Source organism: Cajanus cajan, chromosome 4 (genome assembly GCF_000230855.2).
Source record: "Cajanus cajan strain Asha chromosome 4, NIPB_CcT2T_4, whole genome shotgun sequence".
Lineage (NCBI taxonomy): Eukaryota > Viridiplantae > Streptophyta > Magnoliopsida > Fabales > Fabaceae > Cajanus > Cajanus cajan.
Window position 1 is genome coordinate 73,178,617 of NC_138520.1, and position 17,938 is coordinate 73,196,554.

General features: G+C 31.2%; 2 protein-coding genes across 2 annotated transcripts; one reads left to right on the top strand and one right to left on the bottom strand.

The window, feature by feature from the left end:
• The first annotated feature begins 2,695 nt into the window (after positions 1–2,695).
• On the top strand, positions 2,696–7,624 carry LOC109807737 (ras-related protein RABD2a). The gene is made up of 8 exons (XM_020370335.3): positions 2,696–2,888; positions 3,588–3,660; positions 5,503–5,550; positions 5,631–5,678; positions 5,880–5,951; positions 6,054–6,209; positions 6,476–6,579; positions 7,313–7,624. Exons 1-8 carry the CDS (start codon positions 2,875–2,877, stop codon positions 7,404–7,406), a joined length of 609 nt encoding a protein of 202 aa, XP_020225924.1. The 5' UTR covers positions 2,696–2,874; the 3' UTR covers positions 7,407–7,624.
• Positions 7,625–12,080: 4,456 nt separating this feature from the next.
• LOC109808323 (RGG repeats nuclear RNA binding protein B) lies at positions 12,081–17,502 on the bottom strand. Its single transcript, XM_020371264.3, has 7 exons — positions 17,065–17,502; positions 15,797–16,115; positions 15,647–15,712; positions 15,391–15,520; positions 14,379–14,534; positions 14,212–14,268; positions 12,081–12,570 (listed from the first exon to the last, which is right to left on the bottom strand). Exons 1-7 carry the CDS (start codon positions 17,249–17,251, stop codon positions 12,388–12,390), a joined length of 1,098 nt encoding a protein of 365 aa, XP_020226853.1. The 5' UTR covers positions 17,252–17,502; the 3' UTR covers positions 12,081–12,387.
• Positions 17,503–17,938: the final 436 nt, after the last annotated feature.

Below are 17,938 nucleotides of genomic sequence, written 5' to 3' on the forward strand. Positions count from 1 at the left end.
AATTATATTTTGGCTTCAACCGATCATTGCCCTCTTATTTAATTCTAGGGAGATTTCTCTCAATCAAATCAAACTAGTCCCATTCTTAAGAAAGATTGTTGTAAGCCTATCAATTTATGACAAAAAGAAGCATGTCTGTCTCATTTCGATCCACCACACATGCAACGCAAATCTCCAACTGTAGTCTCCTGTAGAGGTGTTGGCAGAGAGCAGCAGTGCAGTTTCCTTGTCCAAGAGAAACCTTAGATGATGAAGCAGTGTCCTTGTCGTAATTGGAAAACCAATGTTCTTTGGTGACTTCGGATGTGCTGTGTTTGGAATCGGTGGAGAACCAATGTCCTTCACGTAAGTGACGGTGACAGTATTGTCAAGATGGCGTAATGGAGATTAAGTGGGGCAATGGCGATTGGGTGGGAGACTGGGAGTTGAATTGCATATATCATCATTCAAGTTGACTGCAACTCAATGTACCTCAACTTTTTAAAATTTTTAGTTCAAATTTCATTCGATTTAAGTTTGTTAGCAATTCAGTTCAACTGCTTAGTTTGAATCATGAGTCAAGATTTTTTTTTAATTTAATACATTTCAAAATTTTAATTTAATAATATATTTTAGATAAAATAATTGTTTATTTTTTTAAAAAAATTAAATATTATTTTATTAGTTTTTGTAAGATTACAATGTACAATTCTAAAGAAATATGATTATAAATAAGTCTGTATAAACTAAAACTACTCCTGTATAAAACAATAGAAAACTTAATTTATAATTATAAAATTCTAAAATGTTCACTTATTTTATTATTATTATTAGCGAAAAAGGCATTTCATACCTTATTAACGTTATGAGATATAGATGTTACAAAATGATTATGTTAGCAATTTATTTTTGAAAAATAATAAATTTTATTTAAATTAATTAAGTGAAATTACTGAATTATCATCCACTAAAAAAAAAAATAATTGTACAAATCATAATAAATAAAGGATAAAAATATCTTAAAATTTGTGTACATGAAAATGGTGAATCCCCTTTATATATTTTATAGATTAACTTATGACTAAGTTTTGAAAATTTTTTCAAATTTTAATAAACTAAAATTAAATAAAAAGTTAATTATATAAATTATATATTTATATGTCAAGTTGTGAACTAAACCAATTGAACTATACACAATTCAAATTCGGTTCATTTATTTATCAAGTTTAATCTTTAGTTAAAATTTAACTCACTTAATTCATAAATGAAGTTTAACAAATTAATTATTAAATCAAATTTTAAATTATTTTTAAGTTAGTTCGGTTCATTATCACCTCTAATTACACGTATATGTTGTAGGAAAAGGTACATTGAAAAAGATAAAAAAAATATTAAAAGAAAAACAAAAGATAAAAGATTAAAAAAATTAAAAATTAAAAAAAAATTCTCATTCGTATATTTAAAACTCAATACATCTAATTGTGAAAAATTATCTTCCATAATGGTGGAGATATATTTGGGTTGTCCACCATAACCGGTGCATATAATCTAGGGTTAACCAAGTGTTTTTGTCCCAAAACTTTTTGAAATTTGGTTTTTAGTTCTTAAACAAAAGTTTGACTAATTAAAGTTCTTTAACTTTATTTTTGTTAAGATTTTTAGTCTCTAAACAAAAGTTCGACTGGTCATGCATGGTTCCTAAAACTCCATTAAAACATATAAAAAATAATGGAGTTCAAATTATTGTTTAAAGACTATAAATTAAAATTTTAAAAAGTTTAGGGAACTCGGCAAAACTTTTATTCAAGTATAGAAATCTTAATAAAAAATTTGAAGGATCTTGATGGATAAAATTTTTGTTTAAGAACTAAAAATTAAATTTTGAAAAGTGTAAAGACTTAAAAACTTAATTAACCCTATAATTGATAATATCATATATGATAATTTATAATTAAATAATATTATAAAAAAAAAGTAAATTATATTGACACCTATGAAGTTTTGTCAAATTACATTCACACACTTTACTTTTTTATGTCTATATATACTATCTCTTTAATTTTACACTATCACAACTTAGACATTATATAAATATTTTTTAATTATTTTATAAAATCTTATATTATACACTCTATAAGAGAGGTCGGTGTAAATATTAAAAAAAAAGGAAAATTATGTACAATTTCACAAAACATGAGATAATATCAATCTATAAAAGAATTATATAGTTGTCTATAAAATAATTATATAATTGATGTATAAAATATTTTATTTTTTTTAATAGACCGTTATATATTTAATATAAATGATTATTTTGTACGAAAATATTTTTAGTGATTATTTTGATAAAAGTGCTTGAGAAAATGTTTTTATTTTTTTATCTAATTAAATTTTTAATTATTATATTTTATTTATAAATTAAATTTTAATATTTTAAAAATAGTTTTTTTGTTATAATATAAATTATTTATCATAAATTTAAAGTATAATTTATATATTTAAAAACAATTATATATATAATTTATAATAAATTTTGACTATATATATAATAAATATTTGTCCTCTGAAATACACAAAATACTAGTTTTGTTAAAATTTATTCACCTAAGTCGTAAACTAAATAAATACATGCTGGACAATTTAATTGATTCTACCACCCACATCGTCCACACGCTATAACCATTTCTATTACAAATACGTCACCGTATTTGTCACGTCTCCACGCGATTTTCATACAAAAGAAAAGCACAAGTGAACCCAACCAACGAGGCTGTCTTTCGATTCCTTCGTGCGATTCTTCTGATATTCCGAGGTAAAGCACCGACACCGGACCTATCTCCAGCGACATCTCACCAATCTCCGGCGAATCCCCGGTCCCCACTTTCTTCCCTCGAAATGAATCCCGAGTAGTACGTTTCTCTATTCCTTTTCCTTCCAATCGTCTCTGATTTCACCGAAGTTTGTTCCTTTTTCGCTTTTTTGATGTTCCCAGCCAAAAGGGTAGGCGGGGTTGCAATTGAATTTTTGAACATGGGTTGGGTCATGTTAGCATCAAATCTTGTTGGTGTGTAACCCTAGATTGATTGGTTTTCACAAATTTTGACCCGCTTTGTTTTTTATTTATTGGGGGATTGAAATCTTTCGTTTTCCAATCACGGTTCACCAGTGATCGTTGTGTTTGTGAGATTTTATGGTTGATTTTGAAGTGAAAGTTACCCTGATCTTGTCCCTTGTTGATTCCAAGGAATCATTTGAGTTTGTATGATCCGTTTTTCCTTTTCCCTTTATCTTCTCGTTGATCAATACCAGTAGTCACAAACTGGATTGAAAATTGAACTGCACATAGTGTATGGTAGTTTGATTTGTGGTTTGCATGATTTGAGTAACTGTTCATCGGGAGGATCATCAAACAATGCTAAATATGTGTAATTAGGGAAACATGAGAGGTTGTCTGCAAGGTTGTTACGTTGATTTATAGATCTTCATGAATCAAGACTTTGCGATTGGATTTCAATTTAACTGTTATCTTAATGTGTGTGTGAAAGACAAATGATTACTTCTGAATACTATAAGGAACAAGGTTGATATGCTGTGGTTATCCTTTGCAGTGATTATCTGTTCAAGCTCCTTCTTATTGGAGACTCTGGTGTTGGCAAATCATGTCTTCTTCTTAGATTCGCTGTAAGCTTTCAACTGCTTTTTCTTATAGTTATTGTTGTAACTACTACTTGGTTTTGTTTCCTAGAATATAATGTGATGTTTTTTTACATATTACGGGTTTTTTCTACTCTTAGTTACATCCAAGGTTTTAAATTGTTGTCATGTTAAGGTTCTCACGATTACAGGTATTGCAGACTTTGCAATTGCAGTGTGAATTGCCCACAACTTACCACAAAACTATAGGCAATTTTCTATTCTATATTATTATATAATATATGCATAATAACTTGTAATTAATATTTTTATTATGATATATCTTTGATAAAAAAAATAATTTAAAATATTAAAATGTGGCCAAGTATTAGTCATGATAAGTACTCAACCATGGAATAAATTAACTAAATACCCCCAACGGCCAACAATTCCATGTGCCCACACAACCACACACAAAATCAAACCCCCTAATTCCTAAATTCCCACCCTTACAAACAATCCCTCTACCCCTACACATGCACACAATCAATCTCCCTCACCTCCACAAGACTGATGAATAAAATATCTTCTCTTTGGTAACTCCTCCCAAGTCTCCTCTCTATTCTCACCTTTCTTGCTAGCAGCCTGCCTGTGGTCAGTGGTCACAACCTCATAACCACCAAATTTAGTTGCCAACAGCCACAAGGCTGTATTCAGAGGAATCAGCAAATCACAGTCTTATGAAGTACTTGAGTGGCTTAGTAGGGATTTCGAAACAGTGAACTGTTGTAGCCTGATGGGTTAATGCTGAAACTGTACATCTTTTGAATTCTGCATTTGAAACAGGTTTTTTTTGGGGAAAACGTCTGTGGCGGATAAAACAGTGTTTTTTAACCCTATTGCAGCTGAGACATGTAATTTTTGTCGAACCCAAAATATCGTTTCATTTCAGTATCATTGTGCACCAAAACCATTTTATTGAAGCCCTTTTTTGTGTATCAGAACAAATTTTAAAACCTTTATTACATCTCTTGTCCTAAAGAATAATACCATCATTTGGGTGTACTGTGATTATACATGGTAATCGGTAACTGCAACATTTTAATTGATGATGGCTACGTGTTTTATTCTTTGTTTGAGGTTTTAGTTGTTTTGGAGTTCTGTAATTTGGAAAATTAAAGTGACATAATGAATTAGTAAACTTGCCTCTTCTCTTCAGATCATTTCCCCTCCCTCCCTATATGTGTAACAAAATATGCTTTCACCACACGTAGAATGGTTGCAAATTTGCAGGATTATCATTTAGCTGTTCAATACATGCTACAGTTATTTAAGAATATAATATATAATACACTTTTACTAGGTATTTTGATAGGATATTGATGTTAGAGTAGAAAAATAGGGAGATCAAACTCCTTACAAGCAGAAGTAGCGACTGCAAATGCAGGGAAAAAAAAAAAGATTGCAAAGAAATTTAGCATTGCAGAATGCAGATGCACTGAATTTCCCCATTTATTCTTCTTCCTGCTGAAAGTGATGAGGCTGTGTCTCCTGTTGTTGGTTATGGTGTGATTTGAACAAGTGAGTTTGACTTTTGGAGAAGGTACAATTAAAAAATAAGGGTGGGAAAATGGGACTATTAGCCTGTTTTTTTTATTAAATGATCATGTGAATTTCATTAAACTGGAAAGAAAGGAAACCCACGGCCTGTGTCATATTTCTCTTGGTTATGTAGCTACTTTTAGAGATTGTGATAAGTCACTTTCTAACCTAGGTGGCTTCACTCTGCATTTTGATTGATCTTGGTTATTGGAGATGGTACATTGTGGCTTAATGTTGTAATTTGGAATCTTGGATTAACTTTATGATAATCTCTATATTATGCTACAGGATGATTCATATATCGAGAGCTACATAAGCACTATTGGAGTTGATTTTGTGAGTACAACAATGCAGATTTTTAACTTGAACTGTTTGAAGCAATGTCTAAACTCATCATTTCATGTAAATTTGTGTAGAAAATACGGACCGTTGAGCAGGATGGAAAGACAATTAAGCTCCAGATTGTATGTATCTGATTGACTTTGTCCTTTATCTATAAATATTAAATCTTCAGTGAGCTTGATCTATCCCTTTTAATCTTTTTGTTGGACAAATATTTTGCTCAAAATGATTGTTTCTAGGCTAGACCATGTGGATCACCAAACTTCATGGCTGTATTGATAGATTGTTCTCTTTCCTTGGTTTATGATCTGTTTAATATGCAGTGGGACACAGCCGGGCAAGAACGATTTAGGACAATCACCAGTAGCTACTATCGTGGGGCCCATGGGATCATTGTGGGTGATGATTTTCTTGGCATGTGCTTTTAGATATTGATTTCCCCTGTGTAGGTGGATCCTTGCATGCTTTACTAACTAGTTCCTCACTTCCTCCGGTAGATTGTTTATGATGTGACAGATGAAGAGAGCTTCAATAATGTGAAGCAGTGGCTCAGTGAAATTGACCGCTATGCAAGTGATAATGTTAACAAGCTTTTGGTTGGCAACAAGTGTGATCTGGCAGATAATAGAGCTGTGTCATATGACACTGCTAAAGTATGGCTTTGTTGCATATCCTTTGAATTTTTATCTTTTCATATTAAGAGCATGTTTGGACTTCAGATACAAGTTTACAAGAACTTTTAAGAGTTTCTCTATTAGAAAATACTCTTTATTTTTAGTATAGAAACCTTCTAGACTGTATCCAACCAGATTAAAGTTTCAAGCTTTTGTTCATGCAAAGTGCCATTGTTGAGTTATTACTCTTATATTCCTATTCAGCTACCCTTACACTAGCTTTAATATTCTTTTTTCTTTGACAGGCATTTGCAGATGAAATAGGCATACCTTTTATGGAAACAAGTGCAAAAGATTCTACAAATGTCGAACAGGCTTTCATGGCAATGGCTGCTTCAATCAAGAATAGGTATACATGCCTGTTTATAACTTAACAGTAGATATTCATGGAGATTACAAAAATTTAATGCAGCCTGACCTTAGAAGAAGCCCAGGAAATAATGTGTTACCGATTTACTCGATGAATAATTATACTGTATAGCTCATATTCATTAGCTCCAGTGTATCTGATGGTGTCAATTTCCATAGCTGAGAATGTTAGATTTCATCTTAAAACTAATTGGCGTTAAGTGAAGTTGTTCATAAGATATATAAGTTACATCCTAAGAATCGAGGCAAGTAATGTGGGACCTTCCAACACCCTCCTCCCCCACCCCAACTCCATAGATGTCAGCCAGAATAAGTAAGCATACTAAAATAGGCAATTTACCATAATGGACTCTGATATCATATCAGATTTCATCTTAGAACTAATAGGGCACTAAGCAAAGTTGTCCAACAAATATATAGACTGCACTCCAAGAATTGAGTTAGGTGATGTAGGACCTTCCAACATAGGAAAATCAATTGCAAAAAAGAGTTACATATGTCAATTTTTATTATTTTTCTTATGTGCTTTTTTTATTAGAGTCCAGAATACAAGCAAAACTCAATGCACATATAATGATTTGGCATATATATAGTTTTTATGTATTGCAATTCTTTAAGTTCATTAAAGATGTTTTTATGTATACGTTCATTGACTTTTTCTTGTCTGGCAACTATTCCTTCTAAGCTAATCTGATGGTAACTTGTGAATGTAGAATGGCAAGTCAACCTGCAAATAATACAAGGCCTCCAACTGTGCAGATCAGGGGACAGCCAGTTCAACAGAAAGGTGGGTGCTGCTCATCCTAACCACAAGATCCATTTCATTTGGTTATCTATTTCATGTAAGATTTTATTTTATTTTTTTTTTGTTTTATTTCACTAAGTAGTGGACCCATGTCAGAATTTGTATGGTGGTTTGAAACTGACCTAGATGATCCCATTCTTTGAATATACTTAATGATGTGGCTTGTGCAAAGTATAATACTCATCAATGCTAAATATATATTCCTACTCTTATCTTTCAAGTTGCGACTGCTACTACTTTTTGTTTATTTGATTGCTACGAAATGTGCTGTCATAGAAACAGCATAACCAATCCCTTTCCATAAAAGTATGACAAAATGGACTTTTCAAAAATATATTTTCTATTTTCTTTTATTTTTTATTTTATAAAACTAATCTAAACGAACAGTGAAAGTTAAGGAATAAAGAGGTTGTCAGTTCATATTCTGGCTTCTCCATTTGTGCCAATTTCGGTTGTATTGTAGTTGTAGCCAAGCATTTTGCTCTTGAAAAATGTAGTGAAAGTAGAAACCAACACCTCTTTTGGAGAAAATAATTAACTTTGCCCTTAAAAGATGTTGATCATCAGTTTAATAAATTTTAGTATAATAATAACTTATGAATCAAATTGGTGGGGTTTTACAGCAATGAATCAAATTGACGTTGAAAAGACTTAATTTGAGGCTCATTTTATTGAGGTTAATTTAATATTCAATTTTTTTTATGAACTGGCATGTTATCCTGTGCATCTTCAAAATCAATTTTAATTTTTTTGATTCCAAACTCAAACGTATGATTTTATGCAATTTTCCCGTGAAGATTGTTGCAGAACAACATTGCGAGAAAATTTGACCTGGGGAAATTTATGGAATGTAATTAGAATTAATCCTTCAACAATGAGAAAACAGGCCTATGCCCTATGGTGTGTTTTAGTGTGAGAAAGTCTCTAGAACAGATAAATTCATTTGCCTAGTATGGGCAAATAGAATAAGTTATTTTGTATAACTTGAATGGGAGGTAGTTTGGCAAATATATTTAAGGATTACAAAACAATTCCTACTTGCAGAAATCTATCGGTAAAATTTGCTATAAATTTTAAATAGATACTCGTTTAATGAAAGGGCTAGTATTTGTACTTTAAAAACATTAAAATACTCTTAAGTATAAGTAAAACAATTTAATTTAACTTATTTTTAAGCTAAATATATCTATCATAATTATTCTTTTTATAAATATATATCACAAAATTATTTTTTTATATAAATATCATGTTTTAAAATTATTTATTTTAGTTTTATTCATTTCTTACGTTTTATATTTTATCAAATATTCACATATTCATGTGCCAAAAAATTCATAGATATTCGATAAATGAATACTCACAATAAAGGGAAGGTGATGAAGGTGATGAGGGGTTATTATCCTGTCACGTCAATTGACATCCCATGTCCTTTATATGAGTGAGAAAAAGTTGGTATTCTTTGATATACATACTATACTAGTGAGAAAAATTTGGTATTCTTTGATATAAATGTTGATATAAATTGGATTTTTGAATTAATTATAGAACTAGACCCGTTTGCAAAGTAGGGTGAGCTGCAATTGAGTTTATAGAAGAGGTTTGCATTGCAAGTTTTTTTAACTCAATTCTATAAATATCCTGAAGAAAATCTTTTAAATAAATTATTTTTTATTATTTGAGCATAAGCAAACTCTCATTCGCTAGAAGTTTTTTAATCAAGGAACTAATTGAGCTTTTTGTTTTATTTTTTCACATAGATGTTGAGAATCATTAAAAAAAATATAATTGAATTATTTTATTCAATCTTATTCTGTAAACTATTTTTTTCTTGTTTAAACGTCATTTCAAAATACACAAGATTTGAATTAACTTAAAATGTATAAACTAAAGTCCTCTTTTGGAATTCATTAGAAGTGAACTAATTCATTTTATATATTGGTAGTTTTTTTTATTATCCGTACATACAAAAAGTTGAATGACCGAATCAAATAATTCAAACAAAAAGTAACATAAAATATAGGAGATCATGAACCGACCAAGTAATATTATTTTCTTATATTGTAAGTTAAACCAATTACGCATGGCCATTTTATATGCCCTTTGCTAGCTGTAGCCACAACACAAGTGTGTCGTCCAATCACAGTTTGAAGTTGGACCAAAAAAAAAGATCATAAATTGAAGACAGCATTTCACCACAATCCAATTAAAGTTTCATCAACCTATTCTCCACTGCCTTAGTTTTTGTTTTTGTTTTATTCCTATCTTTCTTAATCTTTTATTTGTCACCGTAAAAGAGAATCGTTTTCTCTCACAATTTGGAAGGTTTAAAGGTGAAGAGACAAGAGCAGAGGAGAGGGGGAAGGGAAGAATTGTGCAATGGAAAATGCCATATAATACAAATAGAGAATTAACATGACAAAGTTGAAGGAATAGAAAAATATTTGTCAAACTATTCAGTAGATTGGACTGCTCGAATATGGTACATAAATGTTAATTCTTTTTTTTTTTAACATTAATGCTCTACGATTTCTTTTTTATGTGAAAATGATAAAGATGAAAAAAATTATATTGTTTTCCCTTCTTGTCAGAGTAGAAGTATAGAATATGTAGTGTAACAATAACGTTCATTTCATTGCTTCAAATGAGAAGTTGTTTATAGCATTGTATTAGTGAAGCCACGAAAGCATGTTTTTGTGGTCTACTTATAGACATTTTGATTGTGTATTTGAGTTCCATAAACAACAAAAACATGTCGTTGTATACATGTTTTTTACATAATAGAAACATTTCTGATTTGTATCAAACCCCACTACACAATGAAAACGTCTTTGTTGTTTGAGTTTGTTACACAATAAAAACATTATTGTTGTTATAATTATTGTTGTAAATTTAACTTATAAACTTTTAGTTCTATTTGTTTTACTCCCCTCAATTTTTATTTGTTTTCATTTTGGTTGTCTCAAATTTTAATTGTTTATCAATCTATGTAACTTTCTGATTCTACATTAAATTTAACGATCACTTTGACGACAAGAATATAAGATTGAAACAAAAAAATATTACAAAGGCAGAATTCAAAATAAATAAATAAAGACTAAAAGCTAAAATTCCTTACTTTTATAGAGATGAAAGGGTTATTTAAGCCAAAAAAAAAAAAAAAAAAAAAAAAACTAGGATGTTAGAATAATATTGGCCCCCTTAAGATTGGGACTAAATGTTTTACTGAAAGCCCACAAACCATCAAAGTTACAAATATAATTTTTTTAATAAAAAAAAACAGTATGAAACTATTTACTGATCTAAGGTGATTCTTACCATGCAAATATAAATTTTTAAACCTCTACCACTGGTGGAACAAATTTGTGCTACTTGCAAAGGCACAAGACAACAAAGTTGCAACATATAACCGTCAGTTGCACTTCTTGAAAAAGTACTTCTCCATATGCTGTCACGTGACAATATATGAATATCAATTAGAGTGAAGAAATAAAGTTATGTAAATAATTTTGCAATCAATTTGGATTTGAGAAAGTTTTGCTAGTGCATTAAAGTTCAAACCCTAACTTAAAACCATTGGGAAAATTTTTGCAATCTATTTCAAGAAAGTCGTTAGGAGAGGTAGTACAGAATTACAAGGTAATGTTAATCTCTTAGGATGAAATGTCTATGAAAATAAAGTTGCTAAAGCAATCTTGGGTGAATCATAACGTTTTACGCTAAGATAAGGAATCTTAGTAGAGGAATGAAACTGTTCAAGGTAAGAAACAAATGATAATGATTTAAAACGTGGCATGGGTGCAACAAAATTATCTTGAATAATGCTAGGAATGACGATAAAAAAAATGGTATTAAGCATGAAAAATGGAAAATGTATAATATTGTGAAAAGATAAAAAGATTTGGATCAAGAATGATACATTAAATATGAAGGAAACAGAAGTAGGAGATCAAAGATAAAAAGATTTGGATCATGAAATCTAATTTTTTTTAAACAAGCTAAATGACATTATATGTATATCTATATATCTTAAACGCAAAATTGTATGATTAAACTGTTAATTCAAGGATAATATTTTTTAAATTTAATTTGTCTTGAAAACTTTAAATATTATAGAATATACATTTAAATACAAAAAATAATCACATATTTTTCGATATTCTAGGGTAGTAAAAAATCTTGGCATACATTATTTTCTTTACAACAATGAAATCAAATACAAAATACACACCAACTACGTCGATGACTAATCTTCAAAAGACTTAGGACCACATTTTGTAAAATATCCTCTCCCAACAATATATTTTTCCGTACACAACCTTACTTAGGTACCGACAAACTAGATTATATTTATAATGCTATATGTTTAGAATGTATTCATAAAAGATTAGCAAACAGGATGACGAAGGCAACATTTTTTATCAAATAAAAAATGTAGCACTTTGGCTCCACTAATGGGCACAACACCAAAGAACACCGAATAGGACAAATTGCTCAATTCTGTGCTACACGTGTCAAACGCTACCAAGCTAACCTTTACGTAGTGCATAGCAAGCACTTGCAGTAGATAGCACCATTTCTCCAAATAGAGACTAGACCCATAAAAGAAATAGAAACATGGGTACCTTCCACCAGTATTTAACTTATTTTTTACTAGAATTTAGGAAAGAAACCAAAAATTGAAGCAAAACTGAGATGTCTTGTCTATCTATGAAGAAAAGGAAGCTCAACAACATTTATGTCTTACCCGCCACCATATACCCCAAAATGTCAAACGCAGTAAAAGCAAAGCATAAGGGGGAACAGGCTACAAGGGATACAGGACCGTATGAAGAACAACCTAAATTTACATTTTAAGGCATAAAATTAAATGAACCTTCTAATCCAGGAAATTCAATAACCATAGTTCTTTTCCTGCTTAAGTTCAAATAAGAGAACCCAAAATTGAAAATAGGACCAGGATATGTCAAACGGGTTCTGGAAACCTCACTTGCCACCCAAGGTTGGGAAATGCCCGGGATCTTCAATGGATGGAGCAGGTGCATTGTTGATGGCACTTCCACGGTAACCACCTCGGGAGCCACGCCCACCACGCCCCCTACCACGCCCACCTGGGCTATAGTATGTTTCCCCCTCAGCAGGCTTCAGAAATTCGGTGATTGGGACAGACTAAGAATACAAGTAAACGAAAACAGAATGAGTCTACAAAAACAGATAGAAATGTTGGGTTCCAAAACAAACAAGGATCATGGAAATCAACAATTTACTGTTTAAAAAACTCCTAAAAGGAAAGCATATTGGCAGTCAAACAGCCAACCTGAAAATTTGATACAACACGAGCAAGAAATTTTGTGGACAAGAGATTATAAATTAATGGAGCATCCAAAACAAACATAGCATCCGTTTCAATTAAATGTCCAAGATATATTCACACAAATATAATCAGAGACAATATCAACACAAAATACACTCATAAAAAATGAACAGAAACCTATAAAAAAATGTTTTACTGACAGCATAAGAACTCAGAACTTACTCCAAAGAGCAATAAATATAGGGGAAATTGCACTCACATAAAGTCTGTATAAATGACACACCTCCCCTCTAGTTTTAAAAAATCACTTCCCTCCATAAGAATAAAGTCATTAGTTAAATTGAGGAAAAAAAAAAAAAGACTATTCATATTCTATGAATCATATACACGGCTATCCTTTACCCTTTACCTTTATTTTTGAATTACGTACAATGCTACATCTTTTTTATAAAAATTTCCATTATTCTTCAATTTTGAAAAGAATAATTTCTCAACCAGTTCTATGGAATTGTTTCTTGATGTTGGTATATTCTTTGAATCACAACACTTATGATATATAGGATATAATTTAGGAGTTAAAATTGAGGAAAAGATCAAGTCTAATTCAATTGTTAGCACTTGCATTAATAATTTTTTCTCTCTTAACAAAGCACAAATATTATCTTATATAAGGGATTGTATGTATCACTCAGATAAATAAATAAGAGAAGAAGTTAGTATTCACTTAAAAACTAGAGGAGAGGTGTGTATCATTTAAAAAGCCTGAGAGGTTGGTGAAATTTTCCCATAAATATAAAGAAATGGAACATCTGCATCATCACACACACGACCACAAATAACCCACACAAGTGCACATGAGCACTCGTGTGCATGTGTCGGTATATCATCCCATAAGAATTAGAATTTATGGAAAAATCTTGATGTACTTGAGTCAAAACAACCGGCAGTTTAGTTTAATTAAATAAAAATAGAATTACTTAAAGTCGGATAATTAGCATAAAAACCTATTCATTGTCACAAAAGGACTAAATGACGAGTCACAACAAAAACAAAAAAGAAATTAGAATCAGAGTCATATCATTCTCAAATTGTAATGTGTCATGATATTTTTATCACATCAAAACAATTTTTCCGCTTTGATGTTATTGAGTCGAGACTTGATTTCCTTCATCATTTGAATTAACACACAAGTCTCTTCGATCATCATCAAATATAAAGATATTAACTAATTGCATTAAAATAATGTTTCCTTAAATTAAAATAACTAAAGTTTTCAAATTAAAAAAAATGTTTACATTTATTTTTATAAAAAAAATGTCAATATCTTTTGAAATTATAATTTTTTATACATCAAATATTTATAACCTATGCAAAGTGTGCAATATTATTTTGTAATCTTTCAAAATAATATGCGAGTAACACTCAAAAATTGAGCTGAAGAAAATGACAAACATGGAACTATTACTACCAAAGACATGCAAATTCAAAAACCAAACCTTCTTGGATTTCTCTTCCTTCTCAAAAGCCTCTTTTCGCTTATCTTTATCAGATCCCTGGAGAGAAAATAAATGTGTCGAAACATATTAGCAGGTAATTACCAACATAAAATGAACAAGAAAACAACAGATAGTTTATAGGCGCATATAGTCAAAAATGTACTCACCAGTTTAATAAATATGTCATGATTGTCTTTCTTGCTTGACAAGGGCTGCATGGATTCAAACACTTTAGTGTCTACCTTTCTCCCTTCAGTCTTGAGTGCCTGGAATGCCTTCCTTCTCTCTTCCAACACTTTCTCATATTCCTCCAGAGTCATCTCCTGACAAATGAAAAGAACAACAGCTTGCTTATTAATAAATTTCAAACACAAACACTAAAATCGCAAAGAACGTAATTTTTCCACAATTTAGATCCTCTAAATCTAGAGATGTACTTTTAGATGGTAGAATGCAAGTGGCAACCACCAATGAGAAAATCAAGGGAGTATATATAAATATAAATATATTAACAAGTATATAATTTGTTAATGATGAGTCTCTGATATAATAAACTGTTGACATTTTATTTATTAACAAGTATATAATTTGTTAAACCATGAGTCTGTGGTATCATAAACTGTTGACATTATAATCAGATGTATCAACTATGAATCATAATCAAGGAAAAGAGAAAGTATCTTACAACTGAATCAGAACAAGATTAGTAATTATAAAAAAGAATCACAAACAAAAATAATAAGCAAACTAACAAATAAAAAATCAATTTGGTGAAATGCAATACGCAGAAAATCCAAGAAGGAACATAATCTACTGTTGGTATTTTGATTATCAAAAGGTTTAATTACACTTTTCATCCTTTAAGTTTCATGAACTTTACCTTTCAGTCCCTATAATTACAAAAAATCCATTTTAGGCCCTATACATATTGTTTTTGTTTCTTTTTAGTCCCTATAATTTCATAAACTTTACCTTCTAGTCCCTCTAGCAAAAGAAATTGAGAACAAAAGGGAATAAAAATAGTATGTATAGGGACTAAAACGAAACATTTTTAACTAAAAGGTAAAGTTTATGAAACTAGAGGGATCAAAAGGGTAATTAAACCAAATCAAAATACAGAAATATCAGAGGATACAGCAACAAGGTTATGTAAATGCTTTAAATAGGCTTGACATTCACCTTATCTTCAGGCTCTTTTTCTTCGGTTTCATTAGCAGGACTGTCCTTGTTTCCATCAGTTACATCTTCAACTGCAGGCTTCTCATCACCCACATTCTTTTCAGTTTCAATTCCAACTTCATCAGTTGCCCTAATATAAACCAGGAGGAAAGAAATTATAAACAACAGCAAAAAATAAAAACAAAATTTCCACTGAAACAATGTAAACATTATTACAATTAAGGTTATAGAAAACTAGATTGAGAAAAATGCTTACTGAGAAATTTCATCAGTTTGTGTTCCCCAGTTACCACGCCCAGCACCTTCACGTTTGAATTCATTTCTGCAAATAGACAAAAGGGACATCAATATTTACAGGAACAGACATGCAACTCAATTAAGAAACATTCATGAACGATAACATCACCCTCTTCCAGTCCCACTGCGACGATCATATGTTCTTCGAGGACGTCCTTCTTCACCTTCACCGGTTTCACCATTACTGAAACCTCCACGACGACCTCCACGGTAAGGAGCTCGTGGTCCACCATAACTGCGTCTTTCAGAAGACTTCGCAGCATCTCCTTCTTCAAAAGAACCCTGATTAAAAGGAGCTCCAGTGGCAGGGAATGAATTCTCATCATTAGAAGAGTCACGACCAAACCCACGACCACGCCCATATCCACGCCCACCACCTCGTCCACCCCCACGGCCTCCACGAACAGGCTCATTTCTGGACTCCCTCACTATCAAATAACAGAAGCAGAAAACATCAATAAACAATAATAGGATGACCATCAATAAACATTCAGAATCATAGAGAACAAATGCAACACAAACTCGGCAACAAAAAAAAAACACAGAGACATTAATATTTTAATTTATATGATGTCACACCCGAATTACAAATAATAACAAGGGGTCAAATCGAAAATGTATTACCAATACACACATTCTAATGGACTTGTGAGTTATCACAGAATGTGTTACAAACTAGAACTCCAATCAAATTACTCCCGACACAACTTGCAATTCATTGTGCATTGAAAACCCAATAACTTACAAGAAAACTTACAACACAGTTACCACTTAATACTATTTCCTTTCGCTAAACACAACCAACGTCAAACATGCAAGTGTTTGGTGAGTGTTCGCAAAATTGATTGCGTAATAATGTGATATATGTCTGGATGTTTTTATTACAAACCCATGTTCGTAATAAAACACTACAAACTTTTTTATCCAACATGAAAGCAACTGGCTTTAAATCTAAACCAATTCTAGACCCATAATCAAATTCCTCAAAGTGGAACCAACACACTAGCTGGTATTTCAACATGATTCTAAATCATCTATCGTGTAGACAAAAATAAAATATTAACAATGTGTATACATATATCAAACACACATAAAACATCAAATCCATGATCAACTACAAATGTAAACACACAATACTTCCAAAAATCGCTCATAAACAACAACATATTAGAAAAAATATAAAACACAACATGTTTTACCTAAAAAAGCCCATCGAACCAAACAACACAACTGTTACAAAATCCCATACATAAAGCGCACTAGCAAACAAACAAAATCAAAACAGCAAAATATTCCAAGACAAACATCAATCAGAAACTAAGAAACCACAAAACCCAGAAACAAAACATAAAAAAACCAAAGAGCAGAGAAACTCACCAGCCTGAGCCGGGGGAGGTGGCTTGGTAGGCAGCTGAGCCGGCTTGTTGGTCTGACCGGCGCGCTGCTGAGCGGGCGGCTTCTTGGTCGGCACCGCGGCGGCCGCCTTGAGCTGCTCGGCGGCGATGAGCTGAGAAGGGTCCTCAGCGTCATCACCCAACAAATCAAAGGGGTTCATAGTCGCCATCTCTCAGAATATTGCCAACTTTAAAACTCGAAACGCAGTTTCCGAAACGCAAGGGCTTAACCAGCGTTAGTAAACCTGCATGGTGTTCTCCATCGTGGACAGAAACGAAGATCAGAGAGAAGAAGGGAGAGGGTGAATAACAAAAACCCTAGCCGCAATAGGAGAGAGAAATGAGAAATGAGAAATGAGAAATGAGTGAGTGAAAGAGAGTGAATGGGAATAGAATAGAATAGACACCGCAACCTAATCTTCAATGTCTCTTCTAATTTATTTGAGACTACGAATGTATGTATGCGCTGCTGCAACCTAATCTTTGTTTTACCCGACATTATTATTATTATTATTATTATTGTTTCATTATTTAATACTACCTTAAAATAATAATATTATGTTATAATTTTAAAATATTAATATGTATTCAGTTGTTAATTAAAAATATTATTATGATTTTTGCTAAATTTAATTGTATATTAAAAATATATTTAATTATTATTTTAACAAGATATATTTTAAATAATCAATTAAATAATACTTTATATAAGAAAATAAAATTAAACACAACATTAAGGTAGCGTTTATTTAATTGATGTTCTCAATATCGTGTTTTTATAAATATTTAAATACAATACTATTTTTCTTATAGTATTAATTATTGTGTTGACTAGGAGTAACGTATAAATATTAAAA